The following is a 27,232-nucleotide window of genomic DNA, read 5'->3' on the forward strand; positions in this document are numbered from 1 at the left end:
AATGTGTACATTAAAAGTGAGCGTTGCATAAAAATGACTAGTTCCATCTCCAACATTAAAGCGAGTGTCACCAACATAGGAACATGGGTGGAGGAGAATTGCAAGTAGCCGAAACAAAAGATTGTGAATTACTGACTCACTTTGTTCATGTACCGTATTTTTCGGACTGTATGGCGCACTTAAAGGCCTACTGAAAGCCACTACTACCGACCACGCAGTCTGATAGTTTATATATCAATAATGAAATCTTAACATCGCAACACATGCCAATACGGCCGGGTTAACTTATAAAGTGCAATTTTAAATTTCCCGGGGAACTTCCGATCCAAAACGCCTTTGGAGGATGACGTATGCGCGTGACGTCGCGAGGTCAACGGAAGTGTTTGGACCCTATTGGACACAATACACAAAGCTCTGTTTTCTTTGACAAAATTCCACAGTATTCTGGACATCTGTGTTGGTGAATCTTTTGCAATTTGTTTAATGAACAATGGAGGCTGCAAAGAAGAACGTTGTAGGTGGGATCGGTGCATTGGCGGCGGACTACAGCAACACAAACAGGAGGACTTTGTTGGATAGCAGACGCTAGCGCCGGCGACCTCACCTTGACTTCCTGCGTCTCCGGGCCGCCGACCGCATTGTCGATCGCTGGAACGCAGGTGAGCACGGGTGTTGATGAGCAGATGAGGGCTGGCTGGCGTAGGTGGAGCACTAATGCTTTTATCATAGCTCTGACGAGGTCCCGTAGCTAAGTTAGCTTCAATGGCGTCGTTAGCAACAGCATTGCTAGGCTTCGACAGGCTAAATAGCATTAACCGTGTATTTACATGTCCAGTGTTTGGTTCGGTGTCTCCTGATAGTAGTATTGTTGATCTTCTGTCTATCCTTCCAGTCAGGGATTTATTTATTTTGTTTCTATCTGCATTTGAGACAGATGCTGTCACGTTAGCTCATGCTAAAGAGCTTCGTCGATGTATTGTAGTGGAGAAAAAAGTCACTGTGAATGTCCATTTCGCCTTCTCGACTCTCATTTTCAGGAGGATATAGTATCCGAGGTGGTTTAAAATACAAATCCGTGATCCACAATAGAAAAAGGAGAGAGTGTGGAATCCAATGAGACCTTGTACCTAAGTTACGGTCAGAGCGAAAAAAGATATGTCTTGAACTGCATTCTAGTCCGTCACTCTAACGTTCCTCATCCACGAATCTTTCATCCTCGCTCAAATTAATGGGGTAATCGTTGTTTCTCGCTCCGAATATCTCTCGCTCCATTGTAAACAACGGGGAATTGTGAGCAGCACTACCGCTTGTGACGTCACGCTACTTCCGGTACAGGCAAGGCTTTTTTTTAATCAGCGAGCAAAAGTTGCGAACTTTATCGTCGATTTTCTCTACTAAATCCTTTCAGCAAAAATATGGCAATATCGCGAAATGATCAAGTATGACACATAGAATGGATCTGCTATTCCCGTTTAAATTTTAAAAAAATCATTTCAGTAGGCCTTTAAGTCTTTCATTTTCTCAAAACTCGAAAGTGCGCCTTATAACCCGGTGCGCCTAATGTACGGAATAATTCTGGTTGTGCTTACCGGCCTCGAAGCAATTTTATTTGGTGCATGGTGTAAAGATAAGTGTGACCAGTAGATGGTAGTCACACATAAGAGATACCTGTAGACTGCAATATGACGCCAGGAAACAACACCAAAACTTTAAATGTTCCATTGAAAATAAAGAATATTACACATGGCGCTCAAAAATCTGTCAAAATGTTTTTAGTACGACTTTGAAGCCGCACCGCTTGATGGATTGTCGGCCCATTACGGCTACCGTAGTCAGAGATACAAGTATTACTATGGTGTGTGTATAAGGACCGTAAAATGGCACCCATTAGCAGACATATTATCTGGTGTTTTGTTTCACAATATTATGCAAAACCAACTTTTCTTACCTTCTGGTACCTGCTGATCTGTATTTGAGATCTGCATAAGCCCTGAAAATGTGCGCATGTCCGTGCCGATGCCATAGTCCATTGGTGTCAAACTCTGGCCCGCGGGCCAAATTTGACCCGATGTGTAATTTCATTTGGCCATTGAGGCAATATCAAATTAACATTAGAGCTGGCCCGCTGGTATTATACAGCGGTGGTGCCGCTGTAACACCGCATTCACCGCTAATACTACAAATCCCAAAATGCTCTGCTGTTGTTTTGGCGCGCCAGCCATGCTCTCTCCTCTGGGTCAGTAGCGATCCGTGTTCTTGTGCAACGCTTCGGCTGAAAGCCGGCCGGCTCACCCCGCCTCCCCGTGCCTCTCTCCCAGACCTGCTGCGGCCTCATACTACAACTGTCAGTGACACTGTGTTACCCCTACCAAAAATGGCAAAAAGGAAGGGAGAAAATAGAACTTTTCTGGACAGGTTGGAGACAGAATATCTGTTTATATATGTAAAAGACAGACCTGTTTGTCTCATTTGTGGAGCCAACGTGTCGGTAACTAAGGAGTACAACATTAGGCGACACTATGAAATAAAACACCAGGACAAGTACAAGGACCTGGACACGACTCAAAGGAGCCAGAAAGTAGAGGAGATGCAAAGAGGTTTGGTTTCACAACAGAATATGCTCAAAAAAGCCACAGCACAAAATGAGGCTGCTGTAAAGGCAAGTTATATCGTGGCAGAAGAAATCGCCAAATCAACCCGACCCTTTAATGAGGGAGAGTTTGTTAAAAAGGTGCATGTTGAAAGTTTGTGACCAAGTGTGCGCAGAGAAAAAGCAGGCCTTTTCAAACGTAAGCCTGAGCAGGAACACAATAGCTGAGCGCACATGTGATCTTGCCACCAATCTGCATGACCAGCTGATGGAAAAGGGAAAAGATTTTGTTTATTTTTCCCTTGCTGTGGACGAGAGCTGATACTGCGCAGCTGTCAGTCTTCATCCGCTGTCGACTCAAATCTGTGTGTTACGGAGGAGCTTTTGGGATTCAAATCCATGCATGGCACAACCACAGGGAAGGAAATCTTTGAGGAGGTTTGCAAATGTGTAACTGAAATAAACCTGCCGTGGGATAAACTCATGGGATTAACCACAGATGGTGCGCCAGCGATGAGTGGTAAAAAGAATGGACTGGTGGGCAGGATTCGTGAAAAGATGCGGGAAGAGAACTGTGCTGGTGAGCTATCTGTTTATCACTGAATCATACATCAAGAGTCAGTGTGTGCTAAAGCCCTAAAGATGGAACATGTTATGACCACAGTAACACAAGTTGTTAAAGGCCTACTGAAATGATTTTTTTTTATTTAAACGGGGATAGCAGATCCATTCTATGTGTCATACTTGATCATTTCGCAATATTGCCATATTTTTGCTGAAAGGATTTAGTAGAGAACATCGACGATAAAGTTCGCAACTTTTGGTCGCTGATAAAAAAAAGCCTTGCCTGTACCGGAAGTAGCGTGACGTCAAAGGTTGAAAGGCTCCTCACATTTCCCCATTGTTTTCAATGCAGCGAGAGCAATTCGGACCGAGAAAGCGACGATTACCCCATTAATTTGAGCCAGGATGAAAGATTTGTGGATGAGGAACGTGAGAGTGAAGGACTAGAGTGCAGTGCAGGACGCATCTTTTTTCGCTCTGACCGTAACTTAGGTACAAGCTGGCTCATTGGATTCCACACTCTCTCCTTTTTCTATTGTGGATCACGGATTTGTATTTTAAACCACCTCGGATACTAATCCTCTTGAAAATGAGAGTCGAGAACGCGAAATGGACATTCACAGTGACTTTTATCTCCACGACAATACATCGGCGAAACACTTTAGCTACGGAGCTAACGTGATAGCATCGGGCTTAACTGCATATAGAAACAAAAGAAATAAGCCCCTGACTGGAAGGATAGACAGAAAATCAACAATACTATTAAACCATGGACATGTAAATACACGGTTAATGCTTTCCAGCCTAGCGAAGGTTAACAATGCTGTTGCTAACGACGCCATTGAAGCTAACTTAGCAACGGGACCTCACAGAGCTATGCTAAAAACATTAGCTATCCACCTACGCCAGCCAGCCCTCATCTGCTCATCAACACCCGTGCTCACCTGCGTTCCAGCAATCGACGGTGCGACGAAGGACTTCACCCAATCACCGATGCGGTCGGCGGCTAGCGTCGGATAGCGCGTTTGCTATCCACCTCAAAGTCCTCCTGTTTGTGTTGCTGCAGCCAGCCGCTAATACACCAATCCCACCTACAACTTTCTTCTTTGCAGTCTTCATTGTTCATTAAACAAATTGCAAAAGATTCACCAACACAGATGTCCAGAATACTGTGGAATTTTGAGATGAAAACAGAGCTTTTTGTATTGGATTCAATGGCGTCCGAATACTTCCATTTCAACGATTGACGTCACGCGCATACGTCATCATACAGAGACGTTTTCAACCGGAAGTTTAGCAGGAAATTTAAAATTGCACTTTATAAGTTAACCCGGCCGTATTGGCATGTGTTGCAATGTTAAGATTTCATCATTGATATATAAACTGCGTAGTCGGTAGTAGTGGCTTTCAGTAGGCCTTTAACTTTATAAGGGCCAAAGGTCTGAATCACCGCCAGTTTAAGTCTTTTTTGGACGAGTTAGGTTCGGAACAGACAGACGTGCTGTATCACACAGAGGTGAGATGGCTAAGCCGCGGAAAAGTACTGAAGAGAATTTTCGAGCTGCGTGAAGAAATATGTCAGTTTCTGCAAAGCAAAGGGAAGGACACAGCAGAGCTCCGGGAGCAAAAGTTTCTGTGTGAGCTGGCCTTTCTGTGTGACATCTCAAGCCATCTTGATGCGCTGAACCTGCAGCTACAGGGGCGGGGCCGCATCATCACAGATATGTACTCGTCAGTGAGAGCTTTTAAAACTAAACTCTGCCTATGCGAGAATCAGCTGCTGCAAGGAAACCTTGGCCATTTCCCCTGCTGCCAAACCATAAAAGCGCAGATCTCTACCGCCGTGTGCGCACAGTTTGCTGAAAAACTCGGTGCACTTGGCGCTGAGTTTAGCCGGCGATTTGGCGACTTTGATGGTCAGAAAAGTAGATCTGAACTGCTTAGTAATCCCTTCGCAGTTGATGTGGAAAAAGCACCAACTAACCTCCAAATTGAGCTGATTGAACTCCAGTGTGATGACACGCTGAAGTCAAAGTATGATGCTGTTGGCGCCGCACACTTTCCACAATTCATCCCTGACACAATGCCTCAGCTCCGCACCCCAGCTGCTCAATTGCTCTCCATGTTGGGCAGCACTTATCTATGTGAGCAACTTTTCTCCCCAATGAAGATGACGAAAACGTCTCACAGGATACGTCTGACTGATAGATAGATAGTACTTTATTGATTCCTGATGAACACCTTTGTTCGATAATGAAGGTTGCTTCAGCTCAAAGTCTGAGCCCCGACATTAATGAACTAGCATCTGTGGATAATGCATATGTTTAAGAGTTATTTAAAAAAAATTCATAATCATGTTTGAATCAGCTCATATGTTTCCATGTATACTCTGTATACCAGTTTCTCTTTGTCTTCAGATTGCCTGTTTAGACAGGGTCGTAAACCATCAGGAATGTGAACACAACCCCCAAGTCTCTCTTCTTATCAGTGTTGAGAGGAGGGGGGGGGGGGGCTTTCTTTGTGTGAAAAGAGTTGCTTTTTCCTTTGGAATGCCAGATCAACTTGGGCTACACATTTGGATGTGTTGTTCGAGGCTGGTCTCTATTCTCAAATATTTGACAATAAATTACAAAATACCTATTCTGTGCTTGGTGGTACCTTTGAGTTCAGTGTATATGTCATTCCAAGATGGCGGCGCTTCAGAGCAGCGGCTTTTTGCGAGCGCTCCTGGAAGTGTAGACCGATTTGGCAAAAATACCCCTCAATTCAGTCAATTTCATGGCTGGCTCACAGCGTGTTCACTCCGTGATCACTTACGACCGACTTACGATTCTGGATGTGGAGAGATCGGGCCATTTTGCGCTGAAAGATGCGTGTACGATGGACCTGCTTGCTAGCTTGGGAATTATTCGCGAGCTACATCCAGCAGTGGCCTTTGAAGCAGCGGCGTCGACTACCAGCGGAGACCGTCAGCGAAAGAGACGTAAGCGATGCGCTCGGAAGCAGAAGCGGGGGTGTCGGGCGGGGCTAACAACAAAGCTAAATGCGTTGTTGTTAGCGGGGCTAACGAAAAAGCTAAATGCTAATCCACAAAGAAGCGCTAATAAGGAGTCTGTTAAGCTAGAACTAGCCAGCGCCAGGCTGGAAAATCCCTGCACACATAGCAATTCTCTTAGAATAATATACAACTCACATAATGTTCTTTCTGCGTCAGAGGTGGACATGCATTTTACTGAGGTGGCAAACAATCTAAAAATTCCTGTCATATCAATTCCTAGATATGGTCGAAATTATTTAAAGTGCACTATGCATAATAAACGTAACATTATTAATATTGCTACTACGGATACTTTCAACAAAAACTCCTCAAAACAGCCCACTACCTATAATATGGGCTTTTTAAACATAAGGTCATTGTCTTCCAAAACGTTATTAGTTAATGAAGTCATCAGAGACAACAATCTTGATGTCGTTGGTCTAGCCGAGACCTGGCTCAAACCAGACGATTTTTTTGCGCTGGGTGAGGCGTCTCCTCCTGGCTATGCGGGAACGCATATTGCCCGCCCCATTAAAAGGGGTGGGGGTGTTGCACTAATATACAACAAAAACTTTAGCCTTACCTCGGACCTAAATAATAAATATAACTCGTTTGAGGTGCTTACTGTGAGGTTTGTCACACCGCTGCCTCTGCACCTGGCTGTCATCTACCGGCCCCCAGGGCCCTATTCGGACTTTATCAATGAATTTTCAGAGTTCGTTGCTGATCTAGTGACGCACGCCGACAATATAATCATAATGGGAGACTTTAACATCCATATGAATACCCCATCGGACCCTCCATGCGTGGCGCTCCAGACTATAATTGATAGCTGTGGTCTTACACAAATAATAAATGAACCCACGCATCGCAACGGTAATACGATAGATCTAGTGCTTGTCAGGGGTGTCACCACCTCTAAAGTTACGATACTCCCGTACACTAAAGTAATGTCCGACCATTACCTTATAAAATTCGAAGTTCTGACTCATTGTCAACAAACTAATAATAATAATAATAACTACTATAGCAGCCGCAACATTAATACTGCCACAACGACGACTCTTACTGACCTACTGCCTTCGGTAATGGCACCATTCCCAAATTATGTGGGCTCTATTGATAACCTCACTAACAACTTTAACGACGCCCTGCGCGACACCATTGATAGTGTAGCACCGCTAAAGCTAAAAAGGGCCCCTAAAAGGCGTACCCCATGGTTTACAGAAGAAACTAAAGCCCAGAAATTATCATGTAGAAAGCTGGAACGCAAATGGCGTGCGACTAAACTTGAGGTTTTCCATCAAGCATGGAGTGATAGTTTAATAACTTATAAACGCATGCTTACCTCAGCTAAAGCTAAATATTACTCAAATCTCATCCACCTCAACAAAAATGATCCTAAATTTTTGTTTAGTACAGTAGCATCGCTAACCCAACAAGGGACTCCTCCCAGTAGCTCCACCCACTCAGCAGATGACTTTATGAATTTCTTTAATAAGAAAATTGAAGTCATTAGAAAAGAGATTAAAGACAATGCATCTCAGCTACAGCTGGGTTCTATTAACACAAATACGACGGTATATACGACGGACATTGCCCTCCAAAATAGTTTCTCTCTCTTTGATGAAATAACATTGGAGGAATTGTTAAAATGTGTAAATGGGACAAAACAAACAACATGTTTACTTGACCCAATTCCTGGAAAACTTGTCAAGGAGCTTTTTGTTTTATTAGGTCCATCAGTGTTAAATATTATAAACTTATCACTTTCCTCTGGTACTGTTCCTCTAGCATTCAAAAAAGCGGTTATTCATCCTCTACTCAAAAGACCTAACCTTGATCCTGACCTCATGGTGAACTACTGGCCGGTGTCCCACCTTCCGTTTATCTCGAAAATTCTCGAAAAAATTGTCGCACAGCAGCTAAATGAACACTTAGCGTCTAACAATCTCTGTGAACCTTTTCAATCCGGTTTCAGGGCAAATCACTCTACGGAGACAGCCCTCGCAAAAATGACTAATGATCTATTGCTAACGATGGATTCTGATGCGTCATCTATGTTGCTGCTTCTTGATCTTAGCGCCGCTTTCAATACTGTTGATCATAATATTTTATTAGAGCGTATCAAAACGCGTATTGGGATGTCAGACTTAGCCTTGTCTTGGTTTAACTCTTATCTTACTGACAGGATGCAGTGTGTCTCCCATAACAATGTGACCTCGGACTATGTTAAGGTAACGTGCGGAGTTCCCCAGGGTTCGGTTCTTGGCCCTGCACTCTTTAGTATTTACATGCTGCCGCTAGGTGACATTATACGCAAATACGGTGTTAGCTTTCACTGTTATGCTGATGACACCCAACTCTACATGCCCCTAAAGCTGACCAACACGCCGGATTGTAGTCAGCTGGAGGCGTGTCTTAATGAAATTAAACAATGGATGTCCGCTAACTTTTTGCAACTCAACGCTAAGAAAACGGAAATGCTGATTATCGGTCCTGCTCAACACCGACATCTATTTAATAATACCACCTTAACATTTGACAACCAAACAATTAAACAAGGAGACTCGGTAAAGAATCTGGGTATTATCTTCGACCCAACTCTCTCGTTTGAGTCACACATTAAGAGTGTTACTAAAACGGCCTTCTTTCATCTCCGTAATATCGCTAAAATTCGTTCCATTTTGTCCACAAGCGATGCTGAGATAATTATTCATGCGTTCGTTACATCTCGTCTCGATTACTGTAACGTTTTATTTTCGGGCCTCCCTATGTCTAGCATTAAAAGATTACAGATGGTACAAAATGCGGCTGCTAGACTTTTGACAAAAACAAGAAAGTTTGATCATATTACGCCTATACTGGCTCACTTGCACTGGCTTCCTGTGCACCTAAGATGCGACTTTAAGGTTTTACTACTTACGTATAAAATACTACACGGTTTAGCTCCAGCCTATCTTGCCGATTGTATTGTACCATATGTCCCGGCAAGAAATCTGCGTTCAAAGAACTCCGGCTTATTAGTGATTACCAGAGCCCAAAAAAAGTCTGCGGGCTATAGAGCGTTTTCTATTCGGGCTCCAATACTATGGAATGCCCTCCCGGTAAAAGTTAGAGATGCTACCTCAGTAGAAGCATTTAAGTCTCATCTTAAAACTCATTTGTATACTCTAGCCTTTAAATAGACTCCCTTTTTAGACCAGTTGATCTGCCGTTTCTTTTCTTTTCTTTTCTACTCTGCTCCGGGGTGGACCGCTAGCCTGTCCATCAGATGGGGACATCTCTACGCTGCTGACCCGTCTCCGCTCGGGATGGTTCCCGCTGGCCCCACCATGGACTGGACTTTCGCTGATGTGTTGGACTTTCACAATATTATGTCAGACCCACTCGACACAGAGGATGTCGTTGTGGCTTGTACAGCCCTTTGAGACACTTGTGATTTAGGGCTATATAAATAAACATTGATTGATTGATTGATTAAGGAACTTGGGACTGACCAGCGTTTTACATCCCACTTGGAGTAACATCTGGTCAAACGCAACAATTTGGGGGCTCGTCCGGGATGACACGCTGACAATTGGACCTTCTCTTGCAATCTTCTGGACAGACTCACATGGCCAAAATATAATTCAAGGTAAGCAGAACCTTTCTTTTTAGATAAAATCTGCATTAGGAGTCTGTCCTGAGGTCTGTAAGTCAAACACAGAATTGTACCCCAGACACAGAGTGGTGATTTTGATTGATTGATTGCATTTTGATAGATTGGTTGCATTTTGCCGTAGCCACCATTGCATAAAAGTTGTGAATACCACTCACGTCATTGTGTCAAGATTACCGTGACGGGCTGCTTCACTGACGAGTAAGCAAATAGTAACGGGTTAGAGTTAGAGGCTCTGGCTGCGTATTGTACAATAAATAGTAACGGGTTAGAGTTAGAGGCTCTAGCTGCGTATTGTACAATAAATTGCACGGGTTAGAGTTAGAGGCTCTAGCTGCGTATTGTACGATAAATTGCACGGGTTAGAGTTAGAGGCTCTAGCTGCGTATTGTACGATAAATTGCACGGGTTAGAGTTAGAGGCTCTAGCTGCGTATTGTATGATAAAAGTACGGGGTTAAAGGCCGCCGTATGGTTCAGGGGTTTGAGGCCCCTGAAAAAAAAAAATGGACACAATCGCCAAGGAGTGTGACAGACAAGAATGTGATGGCGGCTGGGGAAAATGTGATTAGTCATTACTTTGTAATGATCAATTCAATGGACGGTTGTCGAAAAGAGAACGTTCCTTGAAAGGGTTAAGAGGGAGTTTACAATACTCGAAAAGTTGTGAACTCAAACGTCTGGTAAAATAAAAAATAAAATAAAAAAGTAACTGGAAGTTTTATGGTAAAGTGAAACGCAGAGAGAGAGTGCTTACGTGTGCGTGTGTGTGCATAGGGCCGTAGGCACTTGCTTGGGTGTGCGTGAGTGCTTACACGTGCATGTGTGTGTGTGTGCGCTGGTGAAAATGGAACAGGCAGGTCAAGAGAAAAAAGAGCAGGGTTGGTGCTCGAGAATTTAAGAGTTTGGCGTATGATAAAAGTAAACGGGGATTACGTGGAAAAACGAAATGCAGCAAAAGAACAGATGATTAATGAGACAAATATGACAGATGGATTGATTGGTCTTTTGCCTGCCGCGCATGCGTAAGACAATTCAAATGACCCGCCCAGACTTGGACTAAGCCACCGCCCTATGACGTAAAGCCGGAGGCGTCTTTATACCCACTTTTGACAGTCACAGGAGGAGCCCTGGTGGTCGAAACAGAAACAAAGCTCTCTGGTTCACCCCCTACTCCTGTGACAAATGAGGGCGGTGCTCACACAGCCTCTCTAAGATTGAACCCTCCTCCAAAACTAACGCTGTCTCCTGAGTGTAAATCACCTCTGGTGCCTAAGCCCCAAAATAACATCCACCCAGCGGAAAACCTCCCGAATATGCCTAATCTTACTAGACAGCAGATAATGCATGAGTCAACGCAAAACTCCTCACTTTACACGCCAGACCATTTTGTTGCCATAAACAAATGCCCTCCCCCAGTAGATGACAGTCTCTCACGTGCACATCAGACATTCTTGAACAACACACAACAGAGCCAGACTTTGTGGTCTCCTGTAACTGTTAATGGCTCAATGGAAGGCTACATTGACCAACACCCACATGAACCACATGCATACAACACACGCTTAAAAAAAAAAAAAGCTGGAGGGACACGCATATCCACTTTTTCCTGATAATAGCGGCAGATTTCAATATAAGCCTTTTGCTGTGGCAGACTTTAGAAGCATTTTGTATCGTGTTTCCACACAAGATGGCAAAAATACAGAACAACAAGCAGGATTAATGGCTGAATCTTCGACCTCACCGATAACACCATACGTTACAAACATAGCTACTGCTATGCGCAGTCTCTTTCCTCAAGATGAGGATGATAAGGCTAATGACAGAGCAGCAAGGAAGCAACTCCTTAATTTACAGATCGCTGAAGATAAAAGGTCAAAAGAACTAATTAGTAAAAAATCAGCTAGGGTATATTCAGCACTGGGTGACCTTGCTTCTGAGTTCCAACAGGTGGAGGAAAGAATCCTCAACAGACGTGCGACCAGACGGTTGGACTCGGGTGGTGGATAACACGGTGCTTCAAAGCCAGTCCGGGGTGGAAACTGTTTCGGCTGTGACCAGCCTGGTCACTGGAGTCGTGACTGTCCGAACATTTCCGAACAGGAAAGGTTCCGTAGTGCCAACAAACAAACACAAAAGCGTGGCAAAGGACGCCCACCGCAGGAGCCTCAGCAGGAGATACAGACTGGCCCCCTGCTGGACATGAGTGTCAATGGACAATGTTATCAGTTCGTGATTGACACTGGCGCCACCCATTCGATTCTGAATGCAGAGGTACCAAAGAAACTGTGTGCTTCCTCTTTAAAGGTCAAAGGCTTCGCTGGGGTCACAAGAAGGTTACCTGTCACCAAACCACTTCCGGTTCAGATTGCGGGACACACACTAAAGCACCCCTTCGTGATTGACCTGCACACGCCCTGCCAGATTGGTACTGACCTCCTTTACAGACTGTACCCTGACATTCAATATCGCACAGAAGGAACCTTCCTGGTGTTACCTGACGGCTCAACCACCCAGCTGCGACACCACTACCAAGGCTCTTCCATGAGCTCATACCACAGCCTGAAACAACAGGAATGGCTGACATCCAGCTGCTCTAACAGTGAAAACCCTGACTGACTGAGATGCTTCCGTGTGTTCTGCCACCCAACTCGCCATTTGTTATGATTATTTATATATGTTGGAACTCAAGGTGTGGCTGCTCATGTTGACCTATCTTTGCAACAGCTAGCATGGTATAAGATGGACACAATAGTGTCCAACATTGTTCCCTTGCTGTCTGTCTCGCCTACAAAACCAAAGAACTTAGGTGCAATGATAAGACACGGCGTAGCTGCCAAACATTACACCGACACCCAAATACCACATTTTCAATTGTTTAGGTTTAGCACATAGTTGTGTTAAACACATAACTATGGGCTGCACTTTAGACACCTGTAGGCTACGAGGAGCTAGCAGCTACACAACAGCTGAGCTAAAACGACACATTACACATTTAAGCATATCAAATAATTATAGTTGCTCATTACATACACAAAGTTGCCATGGCAGAAGTCTGATAGAAAGTATTCAGTAACAAACGTGTCCGCATCATTCGACTTTCTACAACATGAGCTTGACTTAATCAATTATTGGGGCCACCAGGTGTGGTAAAATTTCAAAATACTATTGATAAAGCATCCGCCATACGGGTAGTATTTTTCTAGTATTTGTGACAATATAAAATATAAGCATATTTAGTGGAGTTTGAGTTATTTGTGATATTGCTAAGGGGTCCCCTACCCTAACAACACCCCCCAGTGGACAACAGAGGCTAAAGAGACTATCATTGACTTCAAACATGACTTGTCCTCCGCTACTTGACTATTAGCTGACCTTTTTCTTAGATGTTTCTGAAAGTGATAGTATGACTAACACAGTCCTTTTTCAGAAACAGAAGGGGGTGAGTGAGGGTGGATACAGACTCCTTGGAACAAAATCGACAATAATCCGACTCTGACACATTCCATAGTTTTAACGTTTTTCCCGTGGGTAAGAAGTTATAACTAATTTTAATTTGAAAATAACGATTTTACACATCGATAGTATTTTAGTAGATCAAATTTAGAATATGGAGGAGGTGAGGGTGAACCATGTATAGTCTTTGATTTTACTGATATGATCAATACGGTACAAGGGAAAAGGTACGTACTGACTTGTGTTGACAATCACAGTGGTTGGCCGGAAGCAACAACAACCTCAAAAGAGGATGCAATATCAGTAATTAAATGACTTGTGAATGACCTAGTACCCCGACATGGTTTCCCCAAAAAGATTAGGTCAGACAACGGCAACCATTTAAAAAGAAAAAAAAACTCACTTAGCCTTGGTCGAAAAGGCTTTCGGACTAGAACACAGGTTTGGGGTACCATCCTGAGTCCCAAGGTAAGGTTGAAAGGATGGACCAGAACATTAAAAACTAATTGGCTAAAATCTGTGCACAGACCAAATTTAATTGGATTGACATGTTGCAATTAGCGTTAATGTTCATTCGAAGGTCCGTGAATAAAACTGTTTTACCGCCCTTTGAGTTTTTCACCCTATGAGCTGCATACAGGTCAGCCATTCACAGGACCAGCAGCCGCCATGGAAGGAGGACTCAGCGTAAAACCAAAATGGTATTTTACACAAAAAATTGCAGAATTTGTGTGCCAGTTCTTCTGTACAGATACGAGGATGACAGCCCGCCACTCCAGATTCCCTTCCGCCCGCTGAGAGGGTCAAGATCTAGGTCATCAAACGCAAGTGGACGGAGCCCAGGTGGACTGGTCCCTTCAAGGTCGTGGAACGGACGTCCCACGCCCTTCGACTGGCTGGTGGAGGGGACATCTGGTACCACCTCTCCCTCTGCACTACAGCTGAAGAACCTGACAGATCACCAGGGGATAGCATTGCTGACATCGCCACTACATCTGCCCCACTCGACCCCCCAGCAGCGCCTTTTGAGCCTGAGGCATTTGAAGAAGAACGGGAGCAGAAAACGACTCATTTTTAGTGTGTGTTACCGAGGTAACACACATAAGGGGTGATTGTGCTAGTAACCTCTCCCCCTCTAGGTCATAGAAGAGCGAGGCTTTAATTACACACACATAATCCTACAGCCCAGAAGACGACGCTGAGAGAGAGATTTTCTACCTATATTACTCTTTTTAACTTCTATATTGTATATCCTTATTTGAGACCAGCCTTTATACTCGAAGTTATCCAATTTCTCTTGCTTGTTTTCAGCATAACTACATGTGTCTTTACATTAAGTGAAAAGTTTGATGTTTATCCCCGTTTTGTTACCTAAATTACTCTGATATTGATAGACGAAAGGCAGGATGTTACACCCGGTAGTGTTCCCTGACGGACTGGTGCTTGGGCGTGTTCTACTGTTTTTGTGTCTCAGTTCATCCTTCCTGACGACAGTGACTGACAAGTGTCTAAGAACATACAGCGGACTTTAAATAGACTGGGTCAAAGGGGATAGCAAGACTTATGTTTTGACCTGTGCAGTGTGATTAATTACGGGGGACACAATAGCTATTACCGTGGTAATAACCTCTATATTTGTTACGACTCAACCCTGAACCATTGGTGTCGGATGCAGACAACATACTATGGTAAGTGGTGCCCATCGTCCCTTTTATGTTGTTTTGGGGGTTGACCTGACTGATACAGACTCTAAAGGAATTATTAAAATTAATGTCCTTGAGAGGGCGTTAACTACCTCTACACCCTCTGTAGCACCTAAAGTACCACCCCACCTTGGTGGTGTTTCAAAGGCTCTCACATCTGTGCGTGCTAATGACATCACCACCGAAGGCCTGGTAACTTTGACCTTAGGAGCGGGTACAGGTAAACCTGTGGCTCAGGTGGATGCCAAAACCTGGGTGACTGTGTTGCTTGTTCCGCTGGACGTCCTTTTCCCCACACTTACCCCGCCCCTTTTAAGTTGACTGACATAAATGGCTCAAACTGTCTTATTTCCTTGTTCTCTGAACCCACGCCACCAGGGTGCGATTTGTTGGCTAGTGTGTACCCTCCTGTTGACAATTCCACCCGACTTCTTCCATTTGTGGCCCAAAAGCTGAATTACACGTGTTTTCAATTCAAAGGACCCTCTTCGTCCCCCAACAAATTGGGTGACATTAACCCTTCCTGGTGCACCACACTGATAGATGGCTCAAGGATAGGCCCTTGGGCACGAGCTGACTTATTCTGGTATTGTGGGGAGCACAGATTGTACATTAGAATCCCAACGTTATCCGTAGGGCTTTGTGCTATGGTTAGACTGGTGACCCCACTCACCCTAGTGGGTACCAAATTAACTCCCCTTGTAACTCCTGTCTCAGCGGCCTCTCTAACTTCTCGCCGACGCCGCCATGTTTTATCTCGAAGTAGTGTAAAGGGCTCCTTTGATCTGATGAGAAACCCTGATGGTGTTTACTTTGATGCAATTGGACAACCAAGAGGGGTCCCCTCACAACACAAATTGTGGTGTGAATCCTGTGCAGGTTTCGAGAACCTTCCTATCATTGGTGCTATTTTCCCTGTGACTGCTACTAAAAATGTAGAACGCATTAACTATGTTTTTTATAATCTGTTGAGACTGACCAACCTGACTCGTGACGCCGTTGAGGGACTTGCTGAACAACTTGCCCCGACCTCCCTCATGGCCATCCAGAACCGCATAGCCCTTGACCGCATCCTAGCCAAGGAAGAAGGTGTGTGTGCAATGTTTGGTGACCAATGCTGTACCTTCATTCCTAACAATGCTGCCCCCGATGGCTCGGTCCAGAGCGCCTTAGAAGGCCTCAGAGCCTAAGAACTTACTGAAGTTTCCGGTGTCTCTGACCCCTTTAAAGATTGGCTTCATAACACCTTTGGCAGGTGGTCTGACCTAATTAAGTCGGCCCTGGTCTCCATTGGAGTTTTCTTGGCCGTCATAACCTCATGCGGATGCCTTATTGCCCCTTGTGCTAGGTCTCTATGCACCCGCATCATTGTTAGAGCTGTCAAAGGTCAACCCCACCCTGGTTCTGGGCTTGCTATGTCACTGAAGGGGGTCAAGCATAGTGGTGACTTTCAGGGACTGTTAGTTTCCTTCCCTGACAATGACGACATTGACGTTGACTCCCTCCTTCTCTCTCCCATGTAACTATGGTTTGATTGTTTATCGATAGCTTGCTCGAAAACCAAAACAGCACCTACTTTAATGTAGGGCGTGCTTTAGAGGTGTTGCTCTCGTAGGAGAGATCTTTTGGATAAGATCTGAAGGGGGATTGTGGATAATGCATATGTTTAAGAGTTATTTTTTTTAAATTCATAATCATGTTTGAATCAGCTCATATGTTTCCATGTATACTCTGTATACCAGTTTCTCTTTGTCTTCAGATTGCCTGTTTAGACAGGGTCGTAAACCATCAGGAATGTGAACACAACCCCCAAGTCTCTCTTCTTATCAGTGTTGAGAGGAGGGGGGGGGGGATGGGGGCTTTCTTTGTGTGAAAAGAGTTGCTTTTTCCTTTGGAATGCCAGATCAACTTGGGCTACGCATTTGGATGTGTTGTTCGAGGCTGGTCTCTATTCTCAAATATTTGACAATAAATTACAAAATACCTATTCTGTGCTTGGTGGTACCTTTGAGTTCAGTGTATATGTCATTAAGGAACTTGGGACTGACCAGCGTTTTACATCCCACTTGGAGGAACATCTGGTCAAACGCAACACATCCCAGAAAAGATGGCAGGTATCCGGCTTGGGCACATCCGATTAGATCAGTGTGTCGCAAACAGCAGTAAAAAGTCCTGAATGGTTGATTTATTCATTGTTATTATATTTTCAAATTTATTAGCCTGTGGAAAAAGATAATGTTGATATTTACCTCAGAAGGCTGCAAATAGAAAAGAGGCATTCAATTTTTTATTTAAATTTTATTTAATATGCCATTGATGTTTTTTCGTTTGTTTTTTGAAAGTTGATTTTGCACTAATAAAGGCCTACTGAAATTATTTTTTTTTTTATTTAAACGGGAATAGCAGATCCATTCTATGTGTCATACTTGATCATTTCGCGATATTGCCATATTTTTGCTGAAAGGATTTAGTAGAGAAAATCGATGATAAAGTTCGCAACTTTTGCTCGCTGATAAAAAAAAGCCTTGCCCCTACCGGAAGTAGCGTGACGTCACAAACGGTAGTGCTGCTCACAATTCCCCGTTGTTTACAATGGAGCGAGAGATATTCGGAGCGAGAAAGCGACGATTACCCCATTAATTTGAGCGAGGATGAAAGATTCGTGGATGAGGTACGTTAGAGTGACGGACTAGAATGCGGTTCAAGACATACCTTTTTTCGCTCTGACCGTAACTTAGGTACAAGCTGGCTCATTGGATTTCCACACTCTCTCCTTTTTCTATTGTGGATCACGGATTTGTATTTTAAACCACCTCGGATACTATATCCTCTTGAAAATGAGAGTCGAGAACGCGAAATGGACATTCACAGTGACTTTTATCTCCACGACAATACATTCGTGAAACACCTTAGCTACTGAGCTAACGTGATAGCATCGTGCTCTAATGCAGATAGAAACAAAATACATAAACCCCTGACTGGAAGGATAGACAGAAGATCAACAATACTGCTATCAGGAGACACCGAACCAAACACTGGACATGTAAATACACGGTTAATGCTATGCTGCCTGTCGAAGCCTAGCAATGCTGTTGCTAACGACGCTAACTTAGCAACGGGACCTCGTCAGAGCTATGATAAAAACATTAGCGCTCCACCTACGCCAGCCAGCCCTCATCTGCTCATCAACACCCGTGCTCACCTGCGTTCCAGCGATCGACGATGCGGTCGGCGGTCCGGAGACGTAGGAAGTCAAGGTGAGGTCGCCGGCGCTAGCGTCTGCTATCCAACAAAGTCCTCCTGTTTGTGTTGCTGTTGTCCGCCGCTAATACACCGATCCCACCTACAACAGTCTTCTTTGCAGCCTCCATTGTTCATTAAACAAATTGCAAAAGATTCACCAACACAGATGTCCAGAATACTGTGGAATGTTGTAGAAGAAAACAGAGCTTTGTGTATAGTGTCCAATAGGGTCCAAACACTTCCGTTGACCTCGCGACGTCACGCGCATACGTCATCCTCAAAAGGCGTTTTGAACCGGAAGTTCCCCGGGAAATTTAAAATGGCACTTTATAAGTTAACCCGGCCGTATTGGCATGTGTTGCAATGTTAAGATTTCATCATTGATATATAAACTATCAGACTGCATGGTCGGTAGTAGTGGCTTTCAGTAGGCCTTTAAGTTATATAAGCATTGCTTGTTCCATATTCAGTGTTAAAGCAAATCAGTGTAGCAAACTGAGCAATAATTACTGTTTTATTCATGCACTTTCTCTTGCTACTTCAAGGCTTGAATGTTTAATTAATTCATTCATTATTGTTATTTTATTTTCAAATGTATTATTAGCCTGTGGAAAAAGTTTATTTTGATATTTACCTCAGAAGGCTGCAAATAGAAAACAGGCATTCAATTTGTATTTAAATTTTATTTGATATGCCATTGAAATTGTTTTATTATTATTATTATTACCGGTATTTGAAACTCGATTTTGCATGTCACTATAAAGTTATATAAGCCTTGCTTGTTCAATATTCAATGCAAAACTTGTTTGGGTCCCTATTAAAAGGTTAATTTGTTCAACCTTGGCCCGCGGCTTTGTACAGTTTGAAATTTTGGCCCACTCTGTATTTGAGTTTGACACCCCTGCCATAATCGATAAGCATATTCTTTTCCTCTATCTTCTAGTTATGTGACATTCATCCTCCACTGTTGCCATTTCTAATATATATTAGTTTAAAGTTATTACTTATATATGTCAGTAAACTCGCCATGAAAGCGCTAAAACAACGTAGTGAGTTTACATTATTCACCCACGGAACTTTAGTTATGAGAGTTCCGGTCGGACGGTTTTCACGGGACACATTTCGGGCGTTGTTGTTGCACTAGTGAGCCACGGATGAGGAGATGCTGCTCCGTTGTTGATTGAAGTAACGTCTGAATGTCATTAAAACAGTTAGCTCCATCTTTTGACACTTCTTCCACTCCCGTCCTTGCGCGCTACACCGCTACAACAAAGATGACGGGGAGAAGACGCTGTCGAAGGTGAGCCACGTAAATAAGACTACCCACAAAACGGCGCATCCTGAAGTGACCGTCAGAAAGCGACTTGAAGATGATCTGTAAAACATCATCTATGCAACATTTTGACCAAAGAATCACCATTACATGTTATGTAGACCACAAGGAAGTCTTTTACGTTTAGAAAAAAATTATAATAATATGACTTCTTTAATCTGCCTTATAATCCAGTGTGACTTATATATATATATATATATATATATATATATATATATATATATATATATATATATATATATATATATATATATATATATATATATATATATATATATATATATATATATATGAAAAATAATAAAACTAAAACAAAAATAGACCATTCATCGGCAGTATGTCTTATAATCCGGTGTGCCCTATGGTCCGAAAAGTAAGGTAATATTTACGTATTTTTGCTCATTAGCGCATTCATTTAAAAAACGCATCACAACGGTTTATTTTTTTTGACAATATCACTGAATATTACCCACTGCAGACTTAATGAAAGCCAACAATTATATAATAAAAAATCACTTACTGTACAAGGTCTGCTGTCACAAAGATGCAGACTGATAGAATGTTGTTATATTCCCGTTTAGATAAAGAATGAATCAAAATCGTCACACGGAAAAGGGGAGTGAAGCCAAGCGTCTTTTTGTGTCGTTCGCCATTGCCAGGTCTAAATTGGCTGTCAAAGGGTACCAACTTGTCAGAGTATGTCCTCATCCTTCTACTATCCAGGTGAGAGGCACGATTCAGGATCTGGAATAATCTTTCACCAGCACCGAAGCAAGGAAGGATTTGGCCTTGGAGCGATGTCAACATAGACACACAAGCTATAAATAGTTTGTCTGCGTTAGCACTTATAATAACAATATCACTAATACTTGGTTGGTATTCAAGCCACAAAATGCAAATGGAGTATTGTTGGCACTTTCTGGATGGTTATAGAGGACCTCCCATTGGCTCCATTGCAAGTGGACTTTTATTTTATATTTATGAGTTAGAATGTGATTTAAAAAATATATATACAGTATATCCATCGTCATGTCTTTTATAATAATTGTGAACAATAGAAAAAATTCCCCAAAAAAGTGCAGTTCCCCTCTAAATTCCAGTGATTAGATTTAAGACTTGAAGTCTATGAGCATGAAGTGATGAAGCCTACTTGGATGAGAGGACAAACGTCTTCTAAGACAAAGTGAACAGTCCAGTTGTGATGGATTGAATGCCCTGAGAATAAAATTATATGTGGATGTTGTGCTTACTTGGACTGTGATGAAGCTGTGAGGACTCAGGTGGTTTGTCTTCATGCTCTTCAGTCTTCACAGAGACAACAGTCAGTGGAAACTTGGTGACATCATCCTCCTCCTGCCCTAGAAGACACTCTCCCTCCTGAGTGATCCACACTTCCTCCTCTTCCTCTTTAATGTGGGGGGGCTGCTGGACGTCTGTTGGGTAAATAAGTAAATAAGATTAAGAGAGAAGAGAAATATTTTTGAACTGACACTGTTAACACAATGACATTATTTGTGTTCTTTTGTCTGTTGTGTTAAAAGTGTGTAGCAAAACAACCAATAAAAACACGGGAAATACCCCCTTTTTTCCTAAAATTAATTCAAAAGTCGTACAGTGAGTACAAAAACTGACTTGGAAATTTGATGGGGGTCAATCTGAAAAGTTTTTATAAGTACGAGGCAGCATTAAATGAGGCATTCTAAACGTCACCGATGTAAAGTGTGTAAATATTGACATTGTCATTACCATGACTTCAATATCATGGAAATAAAAAACATCTAATTCCAAAATCACTTAAAAAAAACATTCATGGTATGTTTTTGTCATCATGCAGAATACTTTTTTGTTGGTCATTTTGTTGGCTGGGCCAAAACGAACTTTTAACAAAAACTTGTTTTACTATGTGGTGTTTTTATGGAGTATCTCCATCAACAATTCCTCTTTAGGAATTGGAGACCATCTATGACACGCTGAAGGAAAGTCAGTCACCTTTATGTTCTTTTAACAAATCAAGTGTTGACTACTTTGGTTTTGGAAAATAAATGTTTACTTTCACTTATTGATGCATGTAGGTCAGAATCAGGAAGTGAAATTATAACTTTAATTAGATTTGATTACAGTATAAAAATGTATTTGGTGATTGTGTGAGTTTTGTGTAAACATGTTGATACAGGTTTACATCTTCTTGGGGACTGGAACACAGATATGTCCTGAAAGGATGCACCCATTTTTAAAACCTTCACTAAGCTGTGCCACCAACATTGCCTCACTTAGCTCATTAAGCAAACTACCAGGGTGACTGAGTCCTTTTAAAGGCCTACTGAAATGAGATTTTCTTATTTAAACGGGGATAGCAGATCCATTCTATGTGTCATACTTGATCATTTCGCGATATTGCCATATTTTTGCTGAAAGGATTTAGTAGAGAACATCGACGATAAAGTTCGCAACTTTTGGTCGCTGATAAAAAAAGCTTTGCTTGTACCGGAAGTAGCGTGACGTCACAAGTTGTGGAGCTCCTCACATCTGCACATTGTTTTCAATCATGGACGCCAGCAGCGAGAGCGATTCGGACCGAGAAAGCGACGATTACCTCATTAATTTGAGCGAGGATGAAAGATTTGTGGATGAGGAAAGTGAGAGTGAAGGATTGGAGGGCAGTGGAAGCGATTCAGATAGGGAAGATGCTGTGAGAGGCGGGTGGGACCTGATATTCAGCTGGGAATGACTAAAACAGTAAATAAACACAAGACATATATATACTCTATTAGCCACTACACAACCAGGCTTATATTTAATATGCCACAAATGAATCCGCATAACAAACACCTCCCCCCTCCCGTCCATATAACCCGCCAATACAACTCAAACACCCGCACAACACACTCAATCCCACAGCCCAAAGTGCCGTTCACTTCCGCAAAGTTCATACAGCACATATATTTCCCCAAAGTTACGTACGTGACATGCACATAGCGGCACGCACGGACGGGCAAGCGATCAAATGTTTGGAAGAAAGATGCATACTCACGGTAGCGCGTCTGCTATCCAACTCAAAGTCCTCCTGGTTGTGTTGCTGTAGCTAGCCACTAATACACCGATCCCACCTACAGCTTTCTTCTTAGCTGTCTTCATTGTCCATTAAACAAATTGCAAAAGATTCACCAACACAGATGTCCAGAATACTGTGGAATTTTGCGATGAAAACAGAGCTGTTTGTATTGGGACACAATGGTGTCCCAATACTTCCGCAAACTCCGTGACATCACGCGCAAACGTCATCATACAGAGACATTTTCAGCCGGATATTTCCCGGGAAATTTAAAATTGCACTTTATAAGTTAACCCGGCCGTATTGGCATGTGTTGCAATGTTAAGATTTCATCATTGATATATAAACTATCAGACTGCGTGGTCGGTAGTAGTGGCTTTCAGTAGGCCTTTAAACCATCATAGACCTCGTTGTTATTTCTGACCAGTCTAAGATCACCACAAGTGGAACTACTGTATGCGGCTTAAGTGATCATTCCATGATTTTCTGTACCCATAAAAAACATAGAACCGAGGCTGACGGCCACAAAACAAGCAAAGCTACAATCCTTAAGGCCTAGACTAGCAAGGCTTTCAATGACAAACTGGCAAATTAAGACTTGCTCCGTACTTGCAAGTACACAGGTTTTTGGGTCAATTCCTAACCTCAGAAAAGTAAATAACTTCACAGTCAAAGTGGCTGACAATATTATAACAAACAAAAAAAATTGATTACCTATCTTGGCTGCATCATAGAGACTAATCTCTCCAGTGAAAAAATGACTACTAAGGTAACCAAAGAATCAACCAACAAATTCTGTTCTCACTAGTGTTGTCCCGATTCCAATATTTTGGTACCAAAATGTATTTCGATACTTTTCGTTACCACAAACCAGGGCATTACTGGCTTTATTTTAACAAAAAATCTTAGGGTACAATAAACATATGATTATTATTGAAAGTTTGTCTTTAAATAAAATAGTGAACATACTAGACAACTTGTCTTTTAGTAGTAAGTAAACAAACAAAAGCTCATAATTTAGTCTGTTGACATATGCAGTAACATATTGTGTCATTTATATTCTATTATTTTGTCAAAACTATTAAGGAAAAGTGGTAGAACATTGATTATTAATCTACTTGTTCATTTACTGTTAATATCTGCTTACTTTCTCCTTTAACATGTTCTATGTAAACTTCTGTTAAAATGTAATAATCACTGATTCTTCTGTTGTTTGATACTTTACATTAGTTTTGGATGATACCACAAATGTGGGTATCAATCTGATACCATACACCAACATACACCATTCCACTAAAATACCCATGCAGCTGACTAGATACTTCCAAAATGTAAAATATATTCACCATTACAACACCAGAGGTAGTTGTACGAGTCCCATTCAACCCATATTTCACTCCAAAAAAGGTTCTAATTTGTTTGCCTGCTATACCACCAAAATGTGGAACTCTGTAAAAATAGCCATAAAGGAGTGTAAATCCCTTACTTCCTTCCTTCAAAGCCACTTTGAAAATACATTACAGGTTGTGGCAAATTGTAACGGTGAATAGAAAAAGCCTTTTACTTTTTTTAAATTACATTTTCATTTATTGTCTTGCAGTATATTTGCATTTTAAATGCTACTTTCTACATAGTACTGTGTGAGTTAAAATATTATATTTTAACTGAAACCATGTCAGGCTTTCTTGTAGCAGTGAATGTGTACCGTGATGAAACTGTACCCTTTCCTATGCAAACTTCTCATAAGTCCTTCAATCAATCAATCACACATTGTTACAAACTGAGAGGAACATCAACCTCAAACTGTCTCGTTTTCGTGAAGAATCTAAATCAAAGCATTGCATCATCCCCACAAGACAAAGCATCTTCCTATTGAAGAAAAGTGTTGCTAATGAAATATAAAGTTAGTAAAGATGTGAGAGTAAGAAGTAAACAAACCTGTTCTGTGTAACACAACTTGATGTTTCTTGAAAACAGCGTCCATAAGTTGATGTTGTCGCTCCTTCTCCTCTTTTGTTGGACAAAGTTCCTCCTCATACTTTGCTATCGTTCTTTCGCACATTTTCACACAATCACAACACTTTACACTCACATTTGATCTCTACTTAGCGATGTGTTGATAACGTCCGCGTCTCTTTGTTAGCAGCTAACAAGCTAAGCTAACTAGCAAGCTAAGCTAGCACATAAAGTGCGCTCAGACTAATGTATCCGGACACAAACAATGACTAACAATGTTTCATCTACTACACGACATATATGCGTACATGTATGCACTAAATACAAATAGAGAAACAATAATGGCCAGTGGCCACGTTTAGGCCTTCTCTGTCAAACGCCATTTTGCTTTTTACTCCTTCGTCTTCTTTGGATTTCCAGCAGACTAGTAGAGCATCTTAGGCCTCCACAGCTTCTTAACGGGACTTCTTCGTCCTGTCCTATGGTCCATACTACATTCTACAGTACAGGAGGTCGCGCTAGCAACCTTTCAATGGACCACTTCCAAGTTGGCTTCGTCGTTCTTCTTTTTTGTTTGTTTAATGGCGGTTAGGGTACATGGAGGGCACTAGGACCATGTGGAGGACACTAGGACCGCTCTTTGTGACTGTGTCACGCCAAATGTCTCACCCTACAAACCCCCCTCGCCCCCCATTTACTTCCGGGGCTGCGTCCAATAAAATCACAAAGTTGCCGGGGGTCCTTAACCGGCACGCGACTGTCCTGTTTCGCGCCTGTACAAAAAAACAAACAATAATCGATTTCTTCAGATTCCAGCAGCTGTCAAAGACGAAGTATCCTTCCAGCGACGGGCAGTCAAAGCCGAAGTACTATCGATCACTGTCAATGACGTAAGAGGAAACATGACCACGGAAGTAAATGGGGCTGGGGGAAGGTTTTTGTAGGGGGAAGAAATTTGGCGTGACACCTGCAGGACGAGCAGCAGAAAGTTTGAGTTTATTTCGAACATGCAAGCATACAACATGAAACATCACAATTTCCAGTTTCTCTTTTCAACATGTAGTTTCCCTGGACAAAGAAATAGGTGAGTGACTAAGCTTTTTATTGTATTTTTACTTTGTATTATATATATATATATATATATATATATATATATATATATATATATATATATATATATATATATATATATATATATATATATATATATATATATATATATATATATATATATATACATATAAATATATATATATATACATATATATATATATATATATATATATATATATATATATATATATATATATATATATATATATATATATATATATATATGTATATATATATATGTATATATATATATATTTATATATATATATATATGTATATATATATATTTATATATATATATATATATATATATATATGTATATATATATATATATATATATATATACATATATATATATATACATATATACATATATATATATATATATATATATATATATATATATATATATATATATATATATATATATACCGAGGGTTTATAAAAGTCGCCTATACTGTATAAAACTCCAAAATAACAAACACGGAGGCTCCAGTTTTCCACGAGGACCACTTTATTTCCGTTCTTTCAAAATCCTCAGCTCCACTACAATGTGTCACCACTTCCGCTTTTAGCGCCTTCAAAATAAGAGCTCAAGGCATATACCGTACAACAACCCATAACAGGAACTTAAAGGCCTACTGAAAGCCACTACTACCGACCACGCAGTCTGATAGTTTATATATCAATGATGAAATCTTAACATTGAAACACATGCCAATACGGCCGGGTTAACTTATAAAGTGCAATTTTAAAATTCCCGCCACGCTTCCGGTTGAGAAACTCCTTTGGATATGATTTATGCGCATGACGTCACAAAATGCACGGAAGTGTTTGGGCCCTATTGGACACAATACACAAAGCTCTGTTTTCTTCGACAAAATTCCACAGTATTCTGGACATCTGTGTTGGTGAATCTTTTGCAATTTGTTTAATGAACAATGGAGGCTGCAAAGAAGAACGTTGTAGGTGGGATCGATCGGTGTTTTAGCGGCTAAGTACAATACTTACAGCAACACAACAAGGACTACTTACCCTGACAGAAGACGCCTAGTCGATGCTTGCCGCCAAACCTACGGATGAAGTCCTTCGTCGCGCCGTTGATCGCTGGAACGCAGGTGAGCACGGCTGTTGATGGGAAGATGAGGGCTGGCTGGCGTAGGTGGAGCGCTAATGTTTTATCATAGTTCTGTGAGGTCCGGTTGCTAAGTTGCTGAATTAGCCTTAGCGTCGTTAGCAACGGCATTGTTAAGCCTTACCAGGCTGAGAATTTTTAACCGTGTAGTTACATGTACATGGTTTAATAGTATTGTTGCTCTTCTGTCTATCCTTCCAGTCAGGGGTTTATTTATTTTGTTTATATCTTCATTTGAGAACGATGCTATCACGTTAGCTCAGTAGCTAAGTGTGTCACCGATGTATTGTCTTAGAGATAAAAGTCACTTTAAATGTCCATTTCACATTCTCGACTCTCATTTTCAAGAGGATATAGTATCCGAGGTGGTTTAAAATACAAATCCGTGA

The 27,232-nt window shown here is 41.8% G+C and overlaps 1 protein-coding gene across 2 annotated transcripts in view; it reads right to left on the minus strand.

Moving 5' to 3' along the window:
- The window catches only part of LOC133664616 (gastrula zinc finger protein XlCGF57.1-like), a 62,294-nt gene extending 37,008 nt beyond the window's left edge, over positions 1-25,286 (minus strand). The window contains exons 1-2 of one of the 2 annotated variants that reach the window (XM_062069392.1): positions 24,577-25,286; positions 20,837-21,019 (exon numbers count right to left, since the gene is read on the minus strand). In XM_062069392.1, the coding sequence (XP_061925376.1) occupies positions 20,837-21,019; positions 24,577-24,700 (307 nt within the window). In that variant the 5' untranslated portion in view covers positions 24,701-25,286. The remainder of the gene's footprint in view (positions 1-20,836; positions 21,020-24,576) is intronic. The other variant, XM_062069391.1, reaches the window with a different exon arrangement.
- Between the last annotated feature and the right edge of the window lie 1,946 nt (positions 25,287-27,232).

This window comes from Entelurus aequoreus, linkage group LG14 (genome assembly GCF_033978785.1).
Source record: "Entelurus aequoreus isolate RoL-2023_Sb linkage group LG14, RoL_Eaeq_v1.1, whole genome shotgun sequence".
Taxonomy (NCBI): domain Eukaryota; kingdom Metazoa; phylum Chordata; class Actinopteri; order Syngnathiformes; family Syngnathidae; genus Entelurus; species Entelurus aequoreus.